Source organism: Larimichthys crocea, chromosome XIX, assembly GCF_000972845.2.
Source record: "Larimichthys crocea isolate SSNF chromosome XIX, L_crocea_2.0, whole genome shotgun sequence".
NCBI lineage: Eukaryota > Metazoa > Chordata > Actinopteri > Sciaenidae > Larimichthys > Larimichthys crocea.
In genome coordinates, this window is record NC_040029.1 from 3,270,866 (window position 1) to 3,296,104 (window position 25,239).

At 40.6% G+C, this 25,239-nt stretch overlaps 1 protein-coding gene across 2 annotated transcripts; it reads right to left on the bottom strand.

The window, feature by feature from the left end:
- Nucleotides 1–10,824: 10,824 nt before the first annotated feature.
- On the bottom strand, nucleotides 10,825–14,533 carry LOC104925347 (homeobox protein engrailed-1-B). 2 transcript variants are annotated; one of them, XM_010738950.3, is made up of 2 exons: nucleotides 13,621–14,533; nucleotides 10,825–11,625 (listed from the first exon to the last, which is right to left on the bottom strand). In XM_010738950.3, the coding sequence occupies exons 1-2, from the start codon at nucleotides 14,168–14,170 to the stop codon at nucleotides 11,306–11,308; spliced, it is 870 nt and encodes a 289-aa protein (XP_010737252.3). In that variant the 5' UTR covers nucleotides 14,171–14,533; the 3' UTR covers nucleotides 10,825–11,305. The 2 variants fall into 2 exon arrangements, with proteins under 2 accessions (XP_010737252.3, XP_019111032.2); XM_019255487.2 differs by having other exon boundaries at nucleotides 10,825–11,637; nucleotides 13,621–14,532.
- Nucleotides 14,534–25,239: the final 10,706 nt, after the last annotated feature.

The window sequence follows — 25,239 nt, forward strand, 5'->3', positions numbered from 1 at the left end:
AGCAGCGGCTGTGATTAGCATTCCTACATTACATGACAACATTATCAACACTGAGAGCATTTCTGCAGCAGACACCACTTTCAAAATGAGTTTAAGAATATTCATAATATGTCAGGGTGCACTAAATGGAACTGAACCTTAATTAGTATCATTGGACAAACCTGCGTTGACCCTACTAATGAAAAGGGTCTATTTTAAGTTTAATAATCAGACATTCTGTGAGGTTCACCTTAATGACCTTTCATTAATAATCAGTAGATTAGTTGGACGGTGTAGAATAAAGCTGACTGGTCTCCTACAGGTGTAATTTATACCTCACGATCTGATATTAAAGTTGTGTGACTTGACGGGAATCTGACGAGCTGAAGTTAGGGATCGTCTTAAAATGTGCAAGAAGAAGAAGAAAAAAAGAATGGCCATGAGAACTTTTCGGATTTTTTGTCAACAACTTTCTCCTTTAAAAAAAAAAAGTTTTAAACAAACTTAATTTTCATCCAGACCTCCTCCTAACTAACAACTTTAAAGTTCTGATCTTTTATTCAGGATTTAATCTTATTTAAATCATTGTCAAAAGACTTTATTTTTATTCTTCATAGACTTTTTTTCACAGCAGCCATTTTGACATAAATAGTGGGGGTCATCACAGGTGAACCTCAATTGGCATCATTGCTAACACCTGTGTTTACCTGCTATTTCATGGCTGCTGTAAAAAAAAAAAGGTCTGTCATTATATACACAACCTCCAACCTTTCCACTGTTAAAGCTACTTCCAGTGAAGGTCCACATCTGGCATGAATCCATATTCAGATATTTTGCTCCACTGCGTGATGGCCCTTTTCAGACACAATGCAATTTGCGGTGCGCTCGCCGCTGGGTTCAACCAGGCTGAACTTTGGGTGCGAGTGCACCGGCAGTAATGACGGGGTTTCAGAGCAGAGCGCTGTCGTTGCTGCGTTGCGTCTCAAACTTCTATATATGTTTCCAACTTTAATATGCAAATATGAGTATATCCTGATAACTTCATTGCATAGATAATGAACATGCGCACACACACACACACACGTGACCATGACAGCAAAACAGATTGATCGAAATGGAACACATGCGCACTGATAGACTGACGTCAAACACACACACACACACACACACACACACACACACACGCATACATCCAGACAGACAGACAGAGTTATGCTTTAGATGGTATGTCACAGACCACACATTGTGCCGGCTGTGTGTTAAAACAGTTATTCACGGTCTCGCATTCTGTTGCCCAGATCCAGAGATGAGTTGTCCTGGTAACCTGAACTTCTGGCCTTCGTGTGTGTGTGAGTGAACATATGATGATGTGTGCATATGTGCATGTAAAAACATCTGTGAGAGCACATTAAAAAAATTACAAATTAAAAATTAAGGAGAGCTAAAATAGGAACACTTTGTGTTTGTTCTCCTGAAAGTGTCGGATCTTTCACTTAAAGTCATATTGTGCTCGCTGTACATGAACTCACCTGACTGTCCAACCGAACTTAATTGCTCTTGACTGCAGATAATTCGATTCACTGTCATAGGTGGAGCAGCCAGACTCACTGAATATGGGAAGCTTTACTGTCTTTTGTCAAGCGAGGCTTCATAAATAACTTGGACTTCCTCCTCTGGATGCCTGCCAGTGGCTCCTCACTATAAACTACACGAGCTCCACGGCTTTCTCTGAGCAGCAGACTACAAAATGGACTGTCGGCTCTTGACCCCTTGAGGAGTTCACAGCCATATTTGAGCTAATATTTCTCTAAGGAAGAGCTAAAGCAATCGACCACCCTCCTTCCCACTGCCCCGTGTGTGTGAGAGGATCTGGAAATAAGCCAAGATAAAAGCCACTATACCAAAACTGCTTTTTTTTCCCACATAGAAACATATTGATTTAATTAAAACACATATTGTGTGTAAATTTTTGTGGAGTTTTTTTTCCATTTATTCAAGCTATGTTTATATCGTTATGGTGGAGGATAATAAAGCTCAATTAGAATTTGAATTTTCCTCACTTTCCGTGTAAGGAAAAATAAACTACAGTGATGGGACATCATAACACTCTATGAACACTGGAACAATGTTTTTTTTTCAAAGTCCACAAAGTGTTGTTATAGTATTACCACACTTTTATTTGTGAGAAACAGATATCTACATATGAATCCCGAATCTGTCTCTTGGCCTCAGAAACTTTCTGGTTTTTATTTGTAGTCCGAGATGTGCTGACCAACGAGAGTGTTTTCCCAAGAGTCGGTGTGGAGAGCCAAAATGCTATCTTGGAACCCGTCATCCATCATCTGACAACAATTGAGTTATCTTCATATATATTTGGAGAACTGTTTGTAAAGATGACCAGAACTGTGTCTTTCTTACTATTCTTGTGTATCAAGTTGCTAATCGAACTGTAGAGAAAGTATTGGACCTGATATCCGTTTTCTCGAAATCCACAGACCTTTGCCCTAAGAGGCTAAATCATCATCGGACGATACTGATAGGTTCCAAGATTGCGGACTGTGCAACACTGGGGAAAGGTCTTGTTGAACCCATTATTGTTCTAGTGTAGGGGAAACAACACTTGGGCTTGCTTGTATTTCTTTAAACCGATTACAATCACCTTGGCCGGCGTTAAGCCTTTGCGAAACAGTGTTGGAAGATTGTACCAAATGCAGGCTTATACACGTCTACTTCCTGTGAGCCACGCTAATGTAGATGTCCGTCCCTTTGCAACCAACATACAACATTTGTGAGGAGCCGTCATACTGTTTGGTTTGTATTTCACTTGAAAATAAAAGGTAGCACTTCCACTTCTCTGCATGTTTGGGATGTTCTCGAACAAGCTCTTAGCTCCAAATTTTGAAGGACACCTAGCACTTCTACCTTTTATGTTTGAAAGTATGGAAGTTTCCTGGAAAATGTAAGCTGCTTATTCGGAAAGTGTCTTTCTGACTTAATTTGTTCATGTGGTTTCAACACCAGCATAGGGTAGGACCACGACCTCCGCACTGCATACGTTACTCCAGGATTTTATTATTAAAAATGTACATCAATTAACACTAATGTAAGGATGTTAGGATATATACCGTGTGTGCTAGATGATGTAATTTCAGTTCACATTATTCTGTATATTTATACACACACCAACACAGTATAAGCACATGCACAGCTTTAACAGCTTATACAAACACGCACATGCACACAAAAGTGCCACCCCACATTCATCATATTCATCACAGCACTTGAACAGTGATAGTGCTCCCATCAGGGGGAGTCACCCCCCCCGACAGCGAGAAGTCTTCCCATACACCGGGTGGCCACAGAGGGCCCCACGCACAGATGACATCAGCGCTCAGCCTGGAGGAGCCAGTGACAGCCGTATGTAAATTGAATATGACTAATCGCTTCCCTGCATCACCTCCGGGCCGGCGCGATGAAAGACGGAGGAGAGGGAGATCTTCACAAGTGCGTCTGGCTTTTGAAGTGTGAGGAAGGGGGTGAGAGGGTAGCCAAGTAGACAGAAAACAAATAAGTCAGCCATTGTTGGATTTCTGAGAGTTTCTCCGGGAAATAATAAATAAAAACACAAAGTAAATCGGCAACATTTAAGCCACTCAACACGCTGCTCTGTGCTAGTGTTAGCACGGAGTCAATGATCTACAGGGGACACATGGACGGCTGTGGTGTATGTTCTCATCACTTAACGGCTAAGTTGACCAACATGACAGCCTCCCAAAAAATGTGGTGGACGGCTTGAACAGAAAACCCCTTCTCTCATTTTTTTAAAGCGCTCTCATGGGGGCGGCGGATGGGAGTAAGTTAAATCACTATTCTCATCGAGGACCATCTTCTTCTCACAGCTTTGGTTTCCTCACACACACACACACGAGTAGAAGTGAGACAAAATGAGAGAGGCGGTGGGAAGATAAAGTGCTTCCACATGTGGAAGGCATGAAGAAGAGGCAGAGGTGCATGTGACCACCCATACAACAGGGGGAATCCCAGGTGTCCTCGCCTTTGTTCTCACTTATTTGTGTGTGTGTGTGTGTGTGTGTCAGAAGATGGACATCACATGCCTCATTGTGTGTGTTTTCCTTCCATAATCTGGAGCTCAAATTCATAATGAATCAAAACAATGTCAACAAAGGACATGTGGAATTTGACATTTTGCATTAAACCCCTTTAAATATCCTCTTTTTCTTGCACCTCGGGGTTGATCAAACCTCTCACACTCATTAACGCGCCGCGTGTGATGACTTCTTCTGACACAGATGAAGCAGATAAAAAAAAACAACTCGCCCCAGCAGCCTGAATTGAAGTGTTGTCTGCCACATAGCTGTGGCTGGAGACGCACTGTCATTTCCTGACGCTTCCTTTTTAATTAGAGCGGAATAACAGTCCTTAACTGCGCCGCCTTCTCAGTAGCACGCTACACATTGGAAAATTACATCCTTCGATTTTTGGACCTAAGAGTCAGCTGAGGAAAATTGAGTTCACGGGAACTAAAAAAAAAACAAATTTTCTTTCTTATATGATATATAGATTGACTGACTTCATATGAAACCTCCTTTAAAAATTGTGGTTTTGTGGCATCCTTACAATGCAAAGATGCATCTTCATATTCATAGATTTCTTCTTTTTTTTTTTACATAATCAATTTATCCGCACAAATTCAGCGTGACAAGTCTAAACAAAACAACCCGAAATGTAGAGAAAGTTCCACTCTGACTTTTTTTTTTTGGGCCAGAGCGAGTGTGTTAGTGATGCCCCACTCCACCATCACCACACCCCATCCACTCGCCCCCTCAAATCACCCCCCCTGACGGCCAGAGTAAACAAGTGGCGCTGTGTATATCCTCCATGTAATCTGGATTTAGCTCGGTGAGATCACGGCTGTTGGAGCAGAGAGCCCCCTGGACGCTCAGCTGCATTGTGGGAGGTTCCCTCTCAATGCCACCTTTGTCTGTTTGTGTCTGTGTGTGTGTGTGTGAGAGAGAGAGACTGTCCAGTTGACAGGCCTCAATAAGTCATGAGTAAACTTGCCCACGGTGAGAACGGCTCTTGGGTAAATGTGTGCTACTGGAACAAAACCGCTCAGGGTTGCATGTTTTCAAAATCATTCTCTTGATTGGTCTGACATGCACGCCGTCCTCACACACACTCTGCAAATGTTATTCCAAGTCAAGTGGTCTTGACTGTCCCCCCACCCCCCCACCCCATTGGCTCGAAGACAAACCGATAATATTTGAGCAACACTTCCTCTTCATCACCCGAGTCAGAGCTGTAATTCATACTCTTTCATACCTCTTGAAAAAAGAAATCAGTGTGTCTTCATGCTTTAACCCACAAAGTCAAAACTACATATTTGGTTCAAACTTTTGAGTTGAGACTGGAATCTGATCTTTTGCCGTCTGTTTTGCCGATTAGAAATTATTATGTGGTAGAAATGTATGAGTTTGGTTTGGTAATCTGTGGTCTGTAGAAGCAGCCGTCACATTAGCTGCACTCTTTCGCAGAGAAACAATGCTATCATTATGAGAACCCCCAAAAAATAATAAAATGTTCCCTGATGACACTTTTACTTCATGTTAAATTTTATTTCATGGTAGTGCACTCTCTGCCCTCTCGCCGTCCAGCCAATCACACGCCTTGCCTCTTAAGCAAGCTCAACACCTGCCACCTGATTTAACCTGTTAGCTCCTGTTAGCTGCTTTTATATAAACGGACACCGAGCTAGTTAGCCAGCTAGGCAGGGAGCATGTTCACTATGTTAAGCTAAACAAATAAAAGTTTCCGTGGCGGTGTCTGTGCGCGGCGTTTATTTACAGCAGCAGTGATTCAGAGTTATGCCCGCGTTTGTTGTGGCTTACTGACAGGTGCTAGCTGGCTAAATTTGGTAGCAGTTGTTAAGCTCGCTTGTGGTGACAACAAAAGTGACATGAAATTAAAGATATTGTTATGAAAAGAGATATTTGATAGTTTTATTGGGACAAATTCAACAAAATAAAAAAAAAGCAGTTATGAAATGTGTAATGAACCCCCTCTTTTATGTAATTATTTATTTCGTACTTATTTTTAATATCGACCACTTTGGGTTTCCATACCACTCACGGCTAACCATATAGCTTAAGCTAAAAACTACTACTACTTGGACTTATTGATTTTTCCCTTTATGTTATCTTTAATGGAAAATGTTAATTATTATAATATATATATATATATTATACTATATATATATTATACTAAAATGTGGTCAAGATGACAAATAAATAACCAGCTAAACTTCTGATGAAGGTAACACCAACTATCTTAGCAATAGCTTTTAATTGATTTTATGTGATTTAAGTGTGGCTCGCTTATCTTTAAATCACATATTTAAATGTGTTCAATTATTATCAGTGATTTTTAATATAAGTCCTAATAGTAAACACACAGATGGGCACCTAGCAAAACAGAGATAATGTTTCATTCCCATGAACTATGAATTTTAAATGATCAAAATAAACTTATTTGAGTTAAAATGGACAAACTAAAAGAACACAGTTGGTTTGTAGACGATACATTTCCGTCCATCCTTTACATTACCTAAAGATTATCAGACATGTCTACATTTGTAGATTATGCAGATTCAAATGCTTTTTTTTTTCTTTTATGGTGAAATAATTAGGCATAAATTGAAGGCAGTATAACATCTGTATCTGCTATGCAGTGTTATTTGCTGCATTATTATTTACAGGAGGTATTTTATTTTCTTTTTTCTTTTAATTTGAGCTCCTTAGTGAATTTTAAAAAAATGCAGCTGTTACCCTTTTTTGTCCTCATCCTTTAAAAAGTTGAAATCCACAGACGTCTTTGACACACTTGATTAAAACACGTGTCTAATGACTCAGATGAATACTGTGTTGTGTCCCACAGCTGAATGAGCTGCATAATGTCACCCACATCATTTTCTAGATGCTACTCCAGGAGGAGGGGGGAAAAAATAAAAAAATAAGAATAGCTAATCTTCCTGCAGCGTGTTTACTTTGTGCACAGTGTGGCAAATTGTGCAATTTTATATGCCAAAGTCCAAAGGGCAATCTGATGTGGGCATCCTCAGCAATTTAGGGAGGGGGGAGAAAAAAAAAGTTTAAAAGACATGAAGGACCTCTTCTCTCTTTGTCTCTCTCTCCTCCTCTCATGATGGAGGCAGCAGCTGGGAGGGAATTACTCAAACTTCTTCTATTTAGCACCACCAGCACGGTCACAGAGTAGTGATCTAAGAAGCTCTTTTAAATGGGTCTGTGTGTAAGCCCAGGGTCTCTTTTCCTGCCTTTTTGCACATGCTTGTATGTCTCCGCATGAGTTCATTTCAGTGTGTGTGTGTGTGTGTGTGTGTGTGTGTGTGTGTGTGTCTTTGTCTCTGTAGCTACCATTATGTATCCGACAGAAGCTTCTCTCCTTCCGTGTTGACATGTATTTTCCAGCAGCGTGTATCACACAAAATAAACAACACTCTTAACACTTAATTTGCATGGACTGCTGAGGTCACCCCCCCACCACCCACCACCCCCTTCCCAATACACACCCCTCTCTCCCTCTTTGTTTGAATGACAGGTGGTTAGCTTGCATGTTTCCCCAGTTTGTGTAGTAGTAGTGTGCTGGGAATAAAAAGCATGTGATGTTCAAGTTCATTGTGCATATTTGTAGCTGCAGATCACTGGTTTGCCCTGCAAATAGATGCTCTTTTTTTTTGCATTTTATGCATTTAATTTAACTTTTGACATCAATATACACAACAGAGATGACTTGTATATGCTTGAAATGAATGCAAACATAATTAAGTGTTGTATGATTATCATTTACTTCTGATATAACTGAGTGTTATTAGATTTATTTCACAGGAATGCAAATGTAATATCTAATATTTCTGATGTCATGAGAATCATTTGGTATTTGATCTATTGCAATGCATCATGTTTTATAAGCTGTAGTGGTGTGTGTGTGTGTGTGTGTGTGTGTGTGTGTGTGTGTGTGTGTGTGTGTGTGTGTGTGTGTGTGAGAGAGAGATCTTGTTTGGTGCCTTTCCTCATAATAAAAATCTTATTTAACGCGAGAGCTAACTTTAGGGGCTTGGATCACACACACAGCAGTTCAATCTCTGCAGCAGCTCCATGGTTGTTATATAACACCGCTGATGCTGATAATGCTTCATTTGTTTTTTTTTTTTTTTTTTTTTTTTTTTTTTTTTTTTTGTTTGGAACTTTACCTGCTCTGAATCCCACTCCCCCCCCCTTTTTTTTTTTTTTTTTTTTTGGTGTGCAGCTATACCTGCTCTGAATCCAACTCTCTCCTCCTTTTTTTTTTTTTTTTTAAACGCCGGAGATTTCCAGTGTGTATTCTCCTTTTTATTGCTTTCATTTGCATATAAATTAAATCCATATTGTGCCTGCGAGGCAGACTATGCTAACTATGCAAACGATCCCTGGCTTTTCTTTGTTTTACAGATAAACCCTCGGCTTCCTAAATGACAAGGTGGGAAAGGGAGGGGAGGGAGGATGAAGAGAGAGAGAGAAATCCTCTCGCTGTTTCATAATTGTATGAATTTTAAATACATTGTCACAGGATCCTCTTCCGCATTCACAGCAGGGAATGAAACTATCATTAGAATATTAGAGCTGTAGGGTTTAGCTGACCGTGAAGAGCCTCTTCACCTCTGCTCACACATGCAGGCCAGATGGCAAAGACACTGGCTTTGGAAACACATTAGGGCCTGTGTGTGTTTTTCTAAACATAATCACAACCTGATTTTTTTAATTCCTCGGGACAAGACAGTGGATTTGATTCACTTTAAAGTATACGATGGGATTGTTAAAACTCTTCCTGTGTTTGACAGAACTGAACCCACACCCACAGAGATCATGTTTGGATTAAATCAGACGTTGTGTAAAAACCCCTATGAATATTCATTCATAAATTTCAGCGAATAGTGACATTAAATTATTCCTAATATTGCTGTAGACCCCCTCCAGGAAATCCCCTTCAAGGACCCCTGGAGGTTTGCACTGCTGCAGAGATGCTGCAGGGGAGGCCTGGATGGAGGAGCAAGAATCCAAACATGAGGGGTGTTTTAAAAAATTATAATAATAATAATAATAATAACAATGCGCTATATTAGGGGTAATATGGTACAGATTTTATGCCAATTTTGCAGATTTTTGTGCAAAAATCAACCTTTTTTTTCTCGACTTTGCAATTGAATGTTTCACATTAAGAGTTGCGGTGTTGCGTCCTCATCTTCATAAATGCTACATTAATAAATAAGGTGATTTTTAATTTTAAAAGATAAAACCTGAATATAAACCAGCAGCGAGTCCCGCGCTCGACTTTATTGAAATCAATTATTAACACGCCTATGCTGTGCGCTTATTAAATCTGCGCTCTATAGGCAGAGCTGAACACACTTGAAATAATTAAAAAGCCTTGAAACGCGGAGGCCGTGAACTCCTCCGCTGCAGACCTCTGCAGGCTTGTTAGCTCTTAATTAAATAATCCGATGCCGCGATCAGTTGTGTCGAAGCGACGGAACAAAACAGGAATAATATAAATCATCGTGCACCCCCCCCGCGGAGCACAGCCGTGCGTGGAGGTGGAGTGTGCGGGGTTCACGCTTGAAACGTAGCTCCTTATAGCTCGATCACTGTTTCAAAGCTGAGATCTCTCTGTATTTCTATGTGTTAGAAAATAATCTGGATTATATTATCATGGCACAAACACTGGAAGCTTTGGATTTTTCACCTTGACCTCAGGGGTCATTTTTAAATACAGTTTAAGCATCTTTTTTTTTTGGACCACGGTGTGAACACTGATCACAGATTTAATGTTAACTGCTTGGAGCTTAACTGTGACCATGAGGGCAGATTGAAACTATAAAGAGAAACAGAAAGGAAGAATAAAGGAGCCTAAACATGCGTGTGTGTTGCTATATAACGAATTAATTATATTTTAATGAGAGCAAATAGAAGAAATACTCACCCTAATCTAATTTACACTATAATATAAATATGTATATCTTCTTTGAGTTTATTAGGATTAAATGGGACAATTTTTTACACCCCTAAAATTTAAATTACGTCATATTTGTGTCTGAATTTTGTGTTTTTTTCCCCCACCCTCCTGTCCACTTAAAAAAATAACACACACACACACACACACACACAAAATGTTGAAATAATCCAAACCAGCTACAGAGCCAACAACTTTCACAAAATACACCCTGAACTTTGTCTGCCTGGCTGACCTTGAGTCTCTCTCTCTCTCTCTCACACACACACACACACACACACACACACACACCCATGTCACAGAGTTCACATGGAGGCTCCATCAAACCTGAACTTGAGGTCACACAAGGCCAGAAGAAGAAGAGTGAGAAGACAAATAACTGTTTTCTCTCTAATGAATAAATATTATCCACTGTGTCTGATTATAGAGTGTGTGTGTGATAGTGTTTTATTTTGTGCCCCATCACCTCTCTTAAATATCAAAGTAATAAAACAATGACTGAATCCATATTAATAATCAGAAATCATTTCAAAGCCTGTTATTAATTTACAGCTGTCACCTTTAAATTTATATATTATATCATTTTATGTCCCCACTTCTTTTATTTTCTGTTTTTATGTCCAGATGGGATTTATGAGGATGCTGGGAAGTCATATAATTATATTAATAATAATAATGTTCCTACAGGTTTGTGCATTGAATATTTTCTGTTGCATTATTTGTGGAAACGAATGAATGACAGAGAAATGTAGTCCATCCATCTCCCGTTCTCGCTCTCTCTCTCTCTTTATTTCAGACTACATGTGAACATATTAAAATCTTTGGCTTGTTTGAGTCTGATGTGTTGGGAGGAAAAATGTGGCGCAACTATGGGGGAGGTGGAGGAAGAGGTGGAGGAAGAGGAAGAGGAGGAGGGGGGGGACCACAAAAAACCTAAAGAGCCAATTGGACATCTAAAAAACAACGAGAACAGACTGAAAGGATCCGGATGAGGGATGAGCCTGAAATGAAATATACTGTATACAACATGATAACTGTGTGGCTATATAAACTTTAATAACGATCGTTCGTTTATATAATTATGTCCATATACTGTTACCATAAACAGAAATCTGTGTTTTTTAAATAGCGTTTCCCCACTTCCACTTTTTTTTTTCTTTTTTCTTTTTTTTTTCATTATCTCCAAAAGTCAAAAGGTGAGCGGCCCCTCAGCAGGGGAAAGTGTCCGGGGCCCCTCTCTCTCTCATTCGCTGTCCTCCTTGTCCTCCTGCACGGTGGTCGTTGAGTGGTTGTACAGTCCTTGAGCCATGAGCTGCAGGGCCAAGCCGTTCTTGTAGCCGGTGGCTTTTTTAATCTTGGCCCTCTTATTCTGGAACCAGATTTTTATTTGGGACTCGTTCAGGTTGAGTTCCTGGGCAAGAGACTGTCTCCGCTGCTCCGTTATGTACCGGTTGGCCTGGAACTCGTTTTTCAGTCTCTGCAGCTGCTCGGCCGTGAACGCAGTCCTGGGCCGCTTGTCCTCCTTGGTGCTCTTCTTCTTTTTCAGTTTCCGTGTCCTTGGGCCTGGTGTGGAAACAACAGTGGGAATAAAATATTTATTCTACCGCACAATATTCCCCCACCCCTCCTCCACCTCCTCCTCATCAAAGCTCCTGTTTGCATCGACTAAACGTCTTTATTGATGAGTGATGATTGCGCCGCATTATCTGCGCGATGGGATCAAAATGTAGGTCACCCCAAAAAAAAAAAAAAAAAAACTGCTCTGCGCGTAAACAATAATTGAGCTTGACTCTGTGTGGGCTCACTGAGGTCCGTGAAAGCCGCAGATCGTGGTCCTTCAAGGATTTGGTGCTAATCAGCGTTAAAGCATGAAAACCTGAAGCTGTTCAACTGAATTTACAACACAACTAAATAATAAAAAGGCGCTCCTGCAGAGAGCTGCAGACATAAGTGCGCGTTTTCTTTCTTTGGGGTCTTATTCTGGTTGCAAACGCTTGATTATGAATTAAAAATCAAACTGATCCTTATATCACAGATGTGTGCTCAACTTATTTTTGCTTTGCTCGCACAGTCAGTGTGTTTTTGCTCGAACAGATCCAGGCAGGCCTCCTTGCGTGAAGACGAACACACGAACCCATGACATCGGACTTGTTTCCTCGCCAGAACAAGCAGCAGGCCCCCGCTGCCACGGTTCATCTGCAATAAGCTGCTTTTGTTTGACTGCAGGCAGACCTCACGGTTCATCATCATCATCATCGCTGCATATTTACTTTTTTTTTTTTTTGCATATAAACTCTCAGATTTCTGTTGCCTCATTAATGGAATCCGTCCAGAGCTGTGATTACTTCATCATATAAACATGGCTTGTAAGAATGCAGCGGTGAGTTACCCATGCATCAGAGCCATACACACTGTGTGTGTGTGTGTGTGTGTGATTTGAAGAGGCTGCACTGGCAGAAGATGACTGATAATAAACATAACATAAAGGAAGTAGATTAAAAAACATCATCACCAAAAACAACCTATATTAATTAATCTTCATAAATCGAGACTTTACTGGATTAAATATTATGTTCAATTACACTAAAGAGGAAGAAGGCTCGAGGTCTGACTTCATTTTGTAGTTTTCTGTAGTTTTTTTACATCCTCTTTCAGGTGTATAAAAGCATCATTTAAAGACCTGCAGACACACAAAGCGTTCAGGTTAAATGAGAGGGGGTAAAATAAAAGAATGCGTCATCGAATATGATCCAAATTGTTTTTATGTTTTTTTTAATAAAGCACAAAAGTGGAGGAGATTCAGAACACACTGAAGTCAGTATCTGTCCTGCCTCTTTTATGTGGGTCAAACACGAAAAAGCAAAAATACTATATTCCGCCGTCTCTTTTATTTTGAAAAGACTGGCGCGTTGTAGGCTGGTGTGTGTGTGATTTTACAGGGCTTATAAAAGTTTTTTTTTTTAAATGCCACATTCGTGTAATCGAATTACACTTTAACACACCGCGACATGGCTGCTGTTTCTGTCGCGATGTGTGTCTATTAAAATATGACACAACAACAACAACTGTGGCGTTTGAGTTGCAGTCACACCTGCAAATTCTGCAGAGGATATTTTTACATAATTTCCATTTTTAAATATTAGGTTTTAACATATTTCTTTGCCAGTGAAGGGAGGGAGGTCAAAAAAGTATTTTTGTTCATGGATGTTACTTTTATTATAGTTGTGATATTGAAAATTATGACAACACACTCATAAATTGGAGATACTACATCCCATAAAGCGCTTTAATGTAATTATCTGTGTGTGTATGAGAGAGAATGTAATTATATGTGTGTTTTATTTTGGTAATGTCTTTTTTTAATATATTTCAAACTGACTTTTTGTTTTTTTAAAAACAAATCCTCCTGTTTCGATTGGTTGGAGTGGAAGCATTTACAGATAAATTAAATATTCATAAGTTTATGTGAATCATTTGATTTTTTAGGGTAACCCCAGCAAACTTCCCCAGCACTCTATCACCCCAGGCGGTTTATTTCGGGGACTACTAGCGCCTTACCAGATGAGGGCCGGTCCGAGTAACGCGTACAGTAAACCCAAGCGGGCCACAACAGCGGCTGGCTTTCTTTCGTGGGCGGAGAGCCTCCATTGCTGCCACTCATAACCATTATTGACGAAGGGCTGTCGGCGTATCTACCGGTCCCGTTGCCCGCCGGTTCTCCCTGTTTCGTCGAGCTCTGCTTGGACGACGGCGACGAGGACGTGGACGACGACGAGGAAGAGGAGGAGGACGGAGACGACGAGGTGCTGTCGCTGCTGCAGTTGGAGTCCAGGCAGAGGCTGCCGGTGTGCGGCGGCGGCGGCCTCGCTCCAAGCGGGTTGACGTTTTCTCTGCCCGGCGTCTGGCTCCGGTCGCGGTAGCTCGGCTCTTTCCTGCAACCGAAGTCCGGCCGGAGGATGTTGTCTATGAAAAAGTTCGTGGTTCTGTGGGCCTGCTGGGCGGCCTGGTGGGGTAAAATCATAGGAGGGGATGGGAGGTTCGGTGACAGGGACATGCTCTCCTCCTCGGTCGAGTCCCGGCTGCTGTTGGGCTCCTTTTGCTCTTCCATAGCTGGTGACGGCGGTGAAATTTCGGCCTCTCCAACGCCAAACTCCACTTGTTGCTCGCTCTCCCGCCCCCCTTCGGTATCCAATTTAGACGGTCAGCATGTAAAAAAAAAACAAAAACAAAAAACGAGTAAACGAATAAACGCCGGTGTTATTTTTTAAAATATCACTTAACGCCGCGACATGTCGTCTCCTAATAGCAGTCCGAAAGCTGGCATGGCGAGCAGCTCCACGTTAGAGTCCCTGCCTCTCCTCGGTGCAGCATAATATCTGTGTATTCGCTCGTGCTAAACTCTCCTAAAACCGTTATCTCCCCCCGCGTGTGTGTGTGTGTGTGTGTGTGTGTGTGTGTGTGTTTTTTTTTTTTTTTTTTCCTCCTTTCTCTCTCTCTCTCTCTGTGCCGGAAGCACGTGTGCGCGTACACACGTGCAGCGGACCAATCAGGAGAGGAGCTCGTCCCTGTCACAGGCGACGACAGCCAATTAAAAAAAGAGAGAGAGAGAGAGGGAGAGGGAGACGAGCACGCGCGTAAAAGCCCGCGCGTAGTTCGTTTACATTTCTGGCGAGGAGGCGCACGTGCGTACGCACGCACGAAGCAAAACAACAACAAGGAGCTACTGTTAGAGGAGTGACGGCTATTTCATTAAAAATACACACTCTGAACCATGGGTACGATATTATTTACTTACAGTACAACTAAAGGGAGATTAAATTATAAGAATAATGCCTAATTAAACCACTTTAAGGTCATTTTAATTGTACAAGCTCCTTCCTGGGCAGGTGTTTACCCCCACACCTTTCACAGACTTATTCCATTTCACAGAAAAGACATTTAATTAGTCCAAATATGTCCAAAATGAAGGATAAACGTAGCTATTTCTTAAAGAAAGAACCTGAAACACGCTCACAAATCTGCGTTTTTCTTCGCCATTGTCTTCCTTCCCGCGCTTGTGTGACGCATTTTGAAGCCACATTAATGATTTAAACATCCAAATTTTGGACAAGCCCGCTATATGGCAGCAGGACAAAAAACAACACTTTTACGTTTACTGTTCGTGTCCTCATAAGAGTTTGAGAAATTAAGTTTATAAGAGACACAATAAGGGCCCATAAAGCAGGAATGTGTCCCGATAGTGGTTTTGTAAAAAAAAAAAAAATCTCCAGAATGAGAATAAAAAATTGCCATCACGCTCTAATTGGCGATTTGAAATAATAATATTAATAATCATAATAGCAACAGCATGAGAGTGGGGACGTGTTGATGTTTAACACCGCCGCAGTGAAATCTTTATCCCACAGGCCGGAGTGGGAAGCCATGGCTACTTAATTAAATTCCAATTAGGACAGTATCAATATGCTGTTTAGCCGCAGAGCCATTGTGGGTAAATGAGCACTCAGTCTGCTCTTATCTGGCGCCGCAAACAGAGCCTCCTTGAGAGAGGCTGCAAAAGATAATTTATAGCTTTTAATTAGTCTTCATTCTGCCCGATCAGCCCGGTGTTCATCACGGGGAGCGGGGCTGAATAAAAACCCGAGTCAAAAGCGCTGTCACCGGTCTCTGGCAGGGCCCTTAATCAAAGTGAAGCAGGGGCCGCGCTACAAGCCACGTAATTTCCAAGGTGCTGATAAAGCTTGTTGAATAATAGCGGGGGCCCTCGGAGACACCATTTACAGAAATGACTTTATTGACGGCTTAACGTTGGTAATTCATTTTACCTTTCATGTATTGGGAGCCGGATTTGTCGCCGTAATAGGATGATAAATGCACTGACGGATCGCAGCCCCGGTTTTATTGAGTAGCCTATATACTGGAGGTGCTTCAGCGGCAGGTACCAACACACATACACACACACATTTTATGATGAGACTCTTGTTGAAAAGCTGTCTGGGGTAAAGGCATGACAGTGTGTGCAGAGCTGCTGCTGTAATAGAGAAAAATAAAATAAAAAATCATGTTTTTAGGGGCGGTTCGCTTGATTATTTCCTTCCTGCGTGCAGGGTTACATGAGACAAAGTCACCCTAAATGAAAGGAAACTATCTTTGCAAACAACTGCACTATATTCTACATTTGATTGATCATCTGCTTTCTTGTTTTTGCCTTCATTCTGTCCAAATTACAGGCCTGCATGTATTTGAAGTGTTCAAAACAGCCACAGTGTAAACTATTTTCTTACAATTATCTTGAATTAATCTAATTACCTCACTGTATTTTGTTTCCCCTTCAGTGCAGATGCCTAAAGTGTATTTTTGTATTTCTAAAAAAAACAAAAAAACATTTATTTTAAAGTCACTGTTTTTTTCATAAGGAAAAATTGTAGTTAGATATTAAAAAATAAAACATACTAAGGCCTCTTCTAAAAGCAAAGCAGGGGTCCAAATGAGAACACACAGAGGTGTGTGTGAGCTTTACTGTGATAGATGAATCCATCTCATGCTCAAATCAAACCGCTTCAACAATCAGACTAAAAAAATATTATTAAAAAAAAATCCAAAATAGTTAATTTTAGTGTAAGCCTTGTTAAACTAAAACAGATTCATTAGCACACTTTAAATGAAAGTATTCAAATCTTTGGCCTTCAAATATAAGAGGAGAGATGTTCCCACAACACCATAAATGCTGCATTTATAACCAACAATTCAGCTGCTCCACAACAAATATCAACTTTTTTTTTAATGACCACAAAACCTGATTCACCTATCAGCTCGTGTCCACTCTGATGATGCCTCTTCTGTGTTGCGTTCAGGTGACTGAGCTCCATTTGTGCTTGGATATATTAAAATAAATTCATCCCCTCTTCACATCGCATGGATTCAGAGTGTATCAGGGGTCCAGATGATGAAATCGTGTGATACTCAGAGGGAAGTTGTGCAGCTTTGAGCGGATTCAGGCTCAAAGGGCTGCAGCTGCATGCATGTGCTGTCACCTGCTGGAGGGAGATGGTGCATTCATTCATCCTCATTCAGCAGAAACGGGCTCTCATCAGCTCTTACCTGTCAGTTTTTGGTGTTACAGCACACAAAGTGTATTTGTCTTCGGATGTTTAAATAGCTCGTTGAAAAAGATAAAGATGTAGAGAAGTTTTCTGGGCAGAGGTTTGATTCTCATCCGTCCTCAGTATGAAGACAAGGATGTTTTATTTATTTTTTTAAATCGGTCTAATAATATGAAATATTTGAATGGGGTGTTCTTGATATGAAAGTGTGTGAATCTCTGTGCTGAAGAATCCACATCTGGAGAGCCAGAAAGTCAATAACAAGTATAGGTCTTTGGCGACATCTAGTGACGCTGATGCGTAAGTGCAACATCATCAACACATCACGCAGAGTAAAAAACCAACCAGTCTGCTTTTTCTAGATTAATATTAGGTCTGTTTAATTAAAGAGGTTTCACCTTTACCTTCTATTTGTATTACCTGCAGCGAACTGTTATATCTACACGAAGAAACAGAACAAAATTAATACATTTAGTTTCAAGCTATTCAATGTGCTTTACATAAACTGAAGACATGCATTAGATCATTTAAAAACAACATTTTGAATAAGTTTGAAAACATAGCAGACAGTAGAAATATAGTTATCGAGCAGTGTTTAATGAGTTGCCCAAATTCAAGGAGTATGTCCAGTGAGTATAGATTTGTTTTATTTGATATTCCAAGATATGTTTATTCTGAAGTACTGCTTGAACATTGATTTTATGTGTAAGATAACGTGGTAGCACTTCTATAGATTTAGTTGCACCTGAGATCTAAGAGTCTGTATTGTCCAGGCTGATAAGAAATGTGCTTTGGTTCTCTAGACTGTTTATTAACAGCAACACTGAAGGCCAAAAGGTCAAATAACTGGTACATTTAATATCAAACTATAATTTCAACTCAGTAGATATAAAGATAGTCTTTTACTTTGGATAAGATGCAATCACACATGTCATGTACGTTTCTCTATGCTGCTCTTCATACAAACATTGTAATGATACATTATGTGATATGTTTTTTGACAATTACAGCAATGTCTTTGTCTTTTTGTTTTAAAGCTTACTTTCATGTATGTTAACTCTTTAAAGCAAATCCTGACAATACTGTTATTGTCCACAAGATGTCAGAGTAAAGTAAGTGAAAGACACTGAGGTGACTTAATGAACTGTTTTAAACCATTTCAGAGACAACGACAGGTTGAGAGGCAGAAAAAGACACAAATCAGTGGAGATAGTGACATGAATGTTCTGACTATACAATATTTCTCTTCCTCCATAAAAGCCAATAAAACCAACAACATTTTACATAATTTTAAAATGTCTGAAGAATAACTTACGAAGGTCTAAAAAATGTCAAGTGCAATGTCAAATATTACAACTGGTCTAAAATCAGAACTGCAGCAGTGAGGCTGTAAAATGTGTCGGCAATAAACAGCAGCCCAAGACAGAATCATGAGATTTTCCACTGCGTGACATTTCCCAGCTTTGTGCCACAGGTGTTAAATTTAAGCAGATTTGTGTTGGAAAATGTTTAGAGACATCACAAACATGGATGAATTCTCAATGTAAAGACTCAACCCCATCACTTTCCACCATACAAGCCCCTTCAGATACTGAGATACCTGCATGTACAGAGGACATGTTTGCATACTAAACGATGATTGTCATTCACTTTAAGTTTCCGCTCGCGATCCCTCTATCTTTCTGTCTGCTCCTCTCTCTCTCTCTCTCTCGCTCTCTCTTCGAGGTCCAGGCTCTCTGCAGTAATAATACATGAAGGGCTCCTCTCCCTCATCCATTAATCAGGAGAGAGTCTGAGGTAAAGCAGGGCTGATCTTTGGCCTTCTCACACATACACACCCACTCACCTATCATTAATAATTGAAGAGATATTAATGCAGATAAATAATTAAGCTTCGAGGGATCTCTTTAGAGTCCTAATGAGGAGAAGGGGACAGATTGCTCCTTCGTCTTATTACGTCTTGCTGAGAAGTTTGTGGAAGCTGAAAGTGGTGATAAATGGGCCCCATCTACTAACTGGCAAATTGAATCGATGCAGACACTTTGCTGGGCTTGTGTTAACAAAATTGCCTGTCCAGCTTCATTCTGTTGCTATAAAGCAGAAATGTAGATGTAGATGTGACGTGAACCATTGTATGGATAGCAAAAAACAATTCCTGTAGACATTTGTGGTCCCCAGAGGATGAAGCCTACTCATTTCGGTGATCCCCTAACCAAATAATTAATTCCGCCATGAAGTTGACATGTTTTTCTTCAAATAACTTCTGGATGGATTGCCATGAAATTTGGTACAGACATTCACCTCTAAAAGGACGTTGCACATTTGTTATTTCTAACTGGACCGCATTAGAGGAAACTGTGCCACGTTATGTTATGCCTTCTCAGACTGTCGGTATTTCAGAACAATGAGTAGTCCCGGATTGTCAACTCTTAATGTTAATGAAGATGTACAGTCAGTCCACCACATTGGTCAGGACTCAAATATGTCAAACTACTGGATGGTTTAACATGAAATCTTCATGTCATTAATGAACCTTGGACAATGCAGCCCACTGTTTTTGGTGATTTGGCATGATGTCGGGTTGGTATTTTAGAGAAATGGTCATTTGTTTTCAGGATAACGGGCTGTTGGACAATTGGTTTTTGGTCCACTGGGACTTTTTTCAGGCTCTTGGTCATTAATAGACTTTGGACAATGAAGCCCACTGTTCTTGGTGATTGGTGACATTTCCAATATGGCCCAATCCTTAAAAACCATTGGATGAAAATAAGTACTGACATTCATGGCCACCACAGGATGAATTGTAACAGTAGCAACCTCGGCTGTACACTGTTTTTAGCACTAATTAGCAAATGTTATTATCATTTTAATGATTAAAACCCAAAACTTTTGTCGGACAACCCTGTGTTTTTTTGCCAGTGCCCGCCCATGGAGAAGCTGCATTTCTTCATGCAGAGCTAAAGTCATTCTGAATGCAGCTTTTGTCTTGTTTCACTATTGAGGTCCTGCGAAAGTGTGCAGATGGGAGATTTGACGTCTTCCACCTATGGGTGTCATCGTAGAGCCAATGCTTGTGTCTTTCGATGTCATGAATACATGATTATTATGTTATTTCCCATCATAATGTCCATGCATGTTTTTAATGGGACACATGAAAGAGAATGCAGCATCCTATGTAAGCGTGACTGAAGGGGTCTCAGCGTGTGTGTGTCCTCATCAGCCATGCTGCTTGGGGCCACTCTAACCTTTCAGTCGACTCTCGGAGGATCGTCTCTCTCATCTGGCATCCTCGGCCCGTCACTGTCATCAGCCAGAGGACAGATGAAAGATATAGTCCTCAATGGCTTTGTTACAATAAAAGCCGCCTGCTCCAATGACTTATTTCCTTAACCTTTAGTCCCCCATATATTCAGAAATGACAGATTGCATGATGGGATTACAAAGACCTCCTAAGTGACACTGTGATAAATTAGTGATATCTCGGATAAGTCATTATCAGATTTGAAAGTGGGCAGATGGCATCCATTTTACACTGTTTGAGTAATCGAAGGGAAATTATATTAAACTGATACTTAATATGAATGAACTGCCTGTGAAAGATGTGTAATACTGACTGATTTCAAGTTAGAGCCCTGCACGTTTATTTATTATAATATTTTTTATATTATTATGCAATAATATCCTGAAACTCAACACAAACCTGCTAAATGATATATATATATATAGTTTTGCAGTCTTTTGGTTATAAATGTCTAGGGATTTAGTGGCATCTAGTGGTGTAGTTGCTGCATTACATCTTACCTTGTCCATCTGTGCCTGAAGAATAAACTATGGTGGTTGTTTAGTGTCCTTAATAGGCTACTGTAGAAACATGGCAGTTACCAGGAGTCCATGGAAGAAGACCTGCGGCGTCTGTAGATATAAAAGGCTCATTCTAAGCTTACATATAATCATAACTTGTCGATTTTATACACGAATGAAAATAGAAATTTGCCTCTGTAATCTTTATTAAACAGAAATAAAGTACACGTTCATCCCAGCAGCACGCAAAAGACACCAAAAGTACTCTGTGAATAAGTTCAAATGGCACATTTTTAAAGTCTGTCAGGACAAGCTGAGGGAGAAGGCAGGACATAAATAATGGCAATATGAATGTGTGAGAGATGGAGGAGAAGGCAGGAGGAGGGAGAGGTGGATGATGGTTGACAAGATATCAGGAAAGTGTGTGTGTGTGTGTGTGTGTGTGTGTGTGATTGATCTCTGCGTAGTCTCTCTTTAGCCTTTCATTATCGCCCCGGCCCCGAGAACAAGACAGAGATGTCTTTCTGACAGTTATGCCATTTTCCTGCCTGCCTGCAAATCATCTGCGTGAATGCGTGTAAGGTCTCAAATTCTGAGCCGCTGTAAGATCAAATGTCCTCACAAAGGACGAGAGTCAACATCAAACATACACTGATCGAAGATATGTTGTGTAAAGTAAAACATTTGATCTGAAGTCGTCTTAAGATTAGAGTTAGGATCGGGCTTAAGTTTGGTTTAGGGTTAAAGGAATACTTTTAGTTTTTCCTTTTCTGTTTGAGTACAGATCAAACAAGAACTAACATCTTAACTAGTGAGCATTAGAGGTGCTGTTTGGCAAATTTAATATGGGACACTTTCTTATTGTGGCAAGGGCAGGAATATTATTACTTCAGCTGATCATTAATCGGATCATTTTCTTGATTTAGTTTGGTCCAATAATAAAATAGTCGTATCGCTGTCACAATGATTCATAGAGCAGCCTTAAATCAACGATGACCACCTTTTTTTGACCGCCCCCTGAAGTCTGTAAGGTTTGTCCTTTCAAGTGTTTGAGTAACAATAAGCTGTGGCACTATAGATGTCCAAGAGTGACAATCCGGTGCATTTTAATGACTCTGAAGACAGTGATACAATCTCAAGCGCTGACAGACTGTTACAATAAGACTGTCACTGTGGATAAACACGTGGAAATGTCACATGCAGCATTGGACAGAAGGTGTGTTCATGAACCTGGGAGCTTAGAACATTACGTTATTTGCAAATAGACTGAGTTGAAACCCCCAAGGACTGTGTTCCTCTTTTTTTGTGTTTATTCACTGAAAATCATTTGTTCTGTGTTCCTCTCTTCTGCTCCATGCCCTTGTTCCGCCTCTTTCCCTCGTTTGGCCGATTAAACCACAAAAGAGATGTCATTTTCAAAGTGCAGACTGACAGATGAAGTGAGTCAGCATTTGGTTGAATCGTAATTCCACTGAAGCTAAATTTGTATCAGCGTTTTGGGTTTTGTCCGTGTTGTTTGGCTCACTTTGGAGACTGACCTGATTGTTTGGACCTAGTCATGATGAAAAGAAAATCAGCAGTAGCTCCAAAGGTTTAACATTTCTTAAGATATAAAAAAAAAATAACACTGTGCTTGAACAAATGATCTTTAGTGCCACAGTCACCCGACAACAGTGACTTCCTACCTGCAAAGCATGAATTCACGTCAGTACAGCTAAAGCTCACTAATTGGTTAGGTTTTGTTGCGTTGGTTTCATTTGTACAAAAAAGCATGTTGTGCTTTTGTGTTAATTGAGAAATATTTCTTGCACATATCTCCTCCTGGTTGCCTGGCAACCTTTCTATGATGGCTATGGAAGAGCGTCTTTCTGATGGTGCACATGGAGGACATGTTTTCTATAACCTTGTGTGCCCTCCCCTTTTTCGTCACCCCACACACTGCCTAATCATTTTCAACCATTCCCTAAGTACTCAACATAGTCCTTAAACAAAGGATCAAATAAAGGCAGATCTACCAGGCAGACAGAGACACAGTTCCATCTTTAATACACCGACTCTTCAGTTTAACCTCCCATGAAAACTTTCTTCTCTCCCGACTGTTTGGTTTGTCGGCACCAACTTCAATAAGACTCAAACATAACAAAAGAAAAGTAGGTTTTTCATGTGTCAGTTATCAGTTTAACGTTCCCAGATTGGGCTTCCACCCTCTTTCTATTTTTCTCATGCCAGGCTGCCATTTGCATCTCAGACATGAACATGGATCAATCATCGCAGGGAGAAAATCAGCAGAGTGGAAGAATGAGGAGAGGTTTTTAAAAATGTCTCGATGATTGGCTGGCTGCGCGGAGAGCTTGTCAGCTGCTATTTTTCATGTCCGATTCTGCAATCAGATACTTATGGAAATCAACCCGAGGCAGCAGGCCGGAGCATTTTTTGGCACTGTAAACTATATGATTACATTAAACTCTTAATTCACAGAGTGTAATCAGAAAATCACAGTTTACGATCATGACGGTGGCATGTGCAGCAACTGCCTGTTGCTCGGCTTCCCGTGAAGCTGCATACCCTTGAAAGCAGTGTTTGTGTGCGAGGCCTCGTCCCACTTAGCTCATCGATCAGAGAATTTCACTGCTTCGTCTGTCACTCAGAAATCCCTCATTGTCACCCAGACTAGGGGGGACGGAGCAGCCTGATCATCTATTGTGTTGTTATATATGTGTGTGTGTGTGAGCATCCCTCTGGCAGCCAATGACACGTACCACTGTTGATGTCTCAGTTGGTGTCAGCGGCTCCACTTTTCATCCTAAATGTGTCTGCAGTGGGGGCTGAACGCCTTCGCAAGGCCATCACGCTTTGAGCTTTAAAAGCTTAGAAAAGGCCTTTGCTGCTCACATCATCACTTCGCATTTCTGAACCTGCGCGAACAATGAGTGTCCCAACTAATCCTGGTTATCATGTAAGAGCACTTATCATGTTTGAAGGATGTCCACCAGACCTTCAACATCACTTTGAGTGGATCACTTGTGAGGCTTTATGTTGTGATGAGCACACCTTATACCATGTTCTGCTTTTATGATTCAAGTTTCCTGTTAGTTAATTAGTTGCAGTAGTTGAGTAGTTCCAACATTTCTTTGTTCAGACATGTAGTGCCTGTCTCAATCATAGTGTGAGAAGGACTTAAAACTGAACTTAGCCTGTGTAAAGTAGGAATAAATATGTTCCGAGTTTGTCAGACCAAAGAAGCAAGTGTTATTAACTAATCAGCCAAATTTGAATGATTAAAAATATCAACAAGTTTATGAAATTGGGTAAAAAACGAGCAGTATTCTCAGCTCCGGGTCTGTGGGGGCGTGTCCTCTGAATGTGCTGAAGCCACGCCCACCCGTGGGAGCAGTCAAGCAGACATTTTAAAGCAGGGGTGTCCAAACTGTTCCACAAAGGGCCGGTGTGGCTGCAGGTTTTCCTTCCAACCAAACAGCAGCACACCAGACTTGACTCAACTGGTCTCAGTCTTCAGAGAGTTGATTGGTCAAACTGTGTGCTCTTGGTTGGTTGGAACAAAAACCTGCAGCCACATCGGCCCTTTGTGGAACAGTTTGGACATGCCTGTTTTAAAGCGACTGGAACGTGTCAGATGAGTTCAGAAAGTGACATGACTAACTTGAAAACACTCTGAGCGAGATGAATTCATCTCTATCTCTCTGCTAGGAGTGCAGGGGTATGCTCAGGGTGGCCTCAGCGTGTCATCGAGCCACCCTTTAAGCACCGCCCACAAAATCCTGGACTGAAAACTGGTGAAAAACAGTTTGAACCCCTAACTCCACATTCAGTAATATATCATTCAAAGTCTTTTCACGTGTTTTCAGCAACTATTTCCCAACATATTTAATGTATTTAGAAAGAAATCTCAAAATTGCACAGAATTTAAAAACAGATTTTTCATTCGTCATTGTGCAACGTAAAGCTCACCGTATGACTTGCAGTGTAGTGTCTTCATGTCTCTCTGCACCACTTAGATGACACGATGAAGCGTCTTTCCATTTGTTGCGCTCTTGTCATCATGCATTGTTCACTAATCTCCTTTATATATTAGGATAAATACTGTATATTTATTCTGAGATTTTCATGTCAGTTACTTGTGCTGTCATGGTTATTGGAAATGATTTCACTCACTTCTACACCGCTACCACCTTTTTTGAAGGTTCATGTATTTACATAAATAGAATAACCACATTTTCTATTTGGGGGGGTTTATTTTCAAGGAGCTCAACAATAA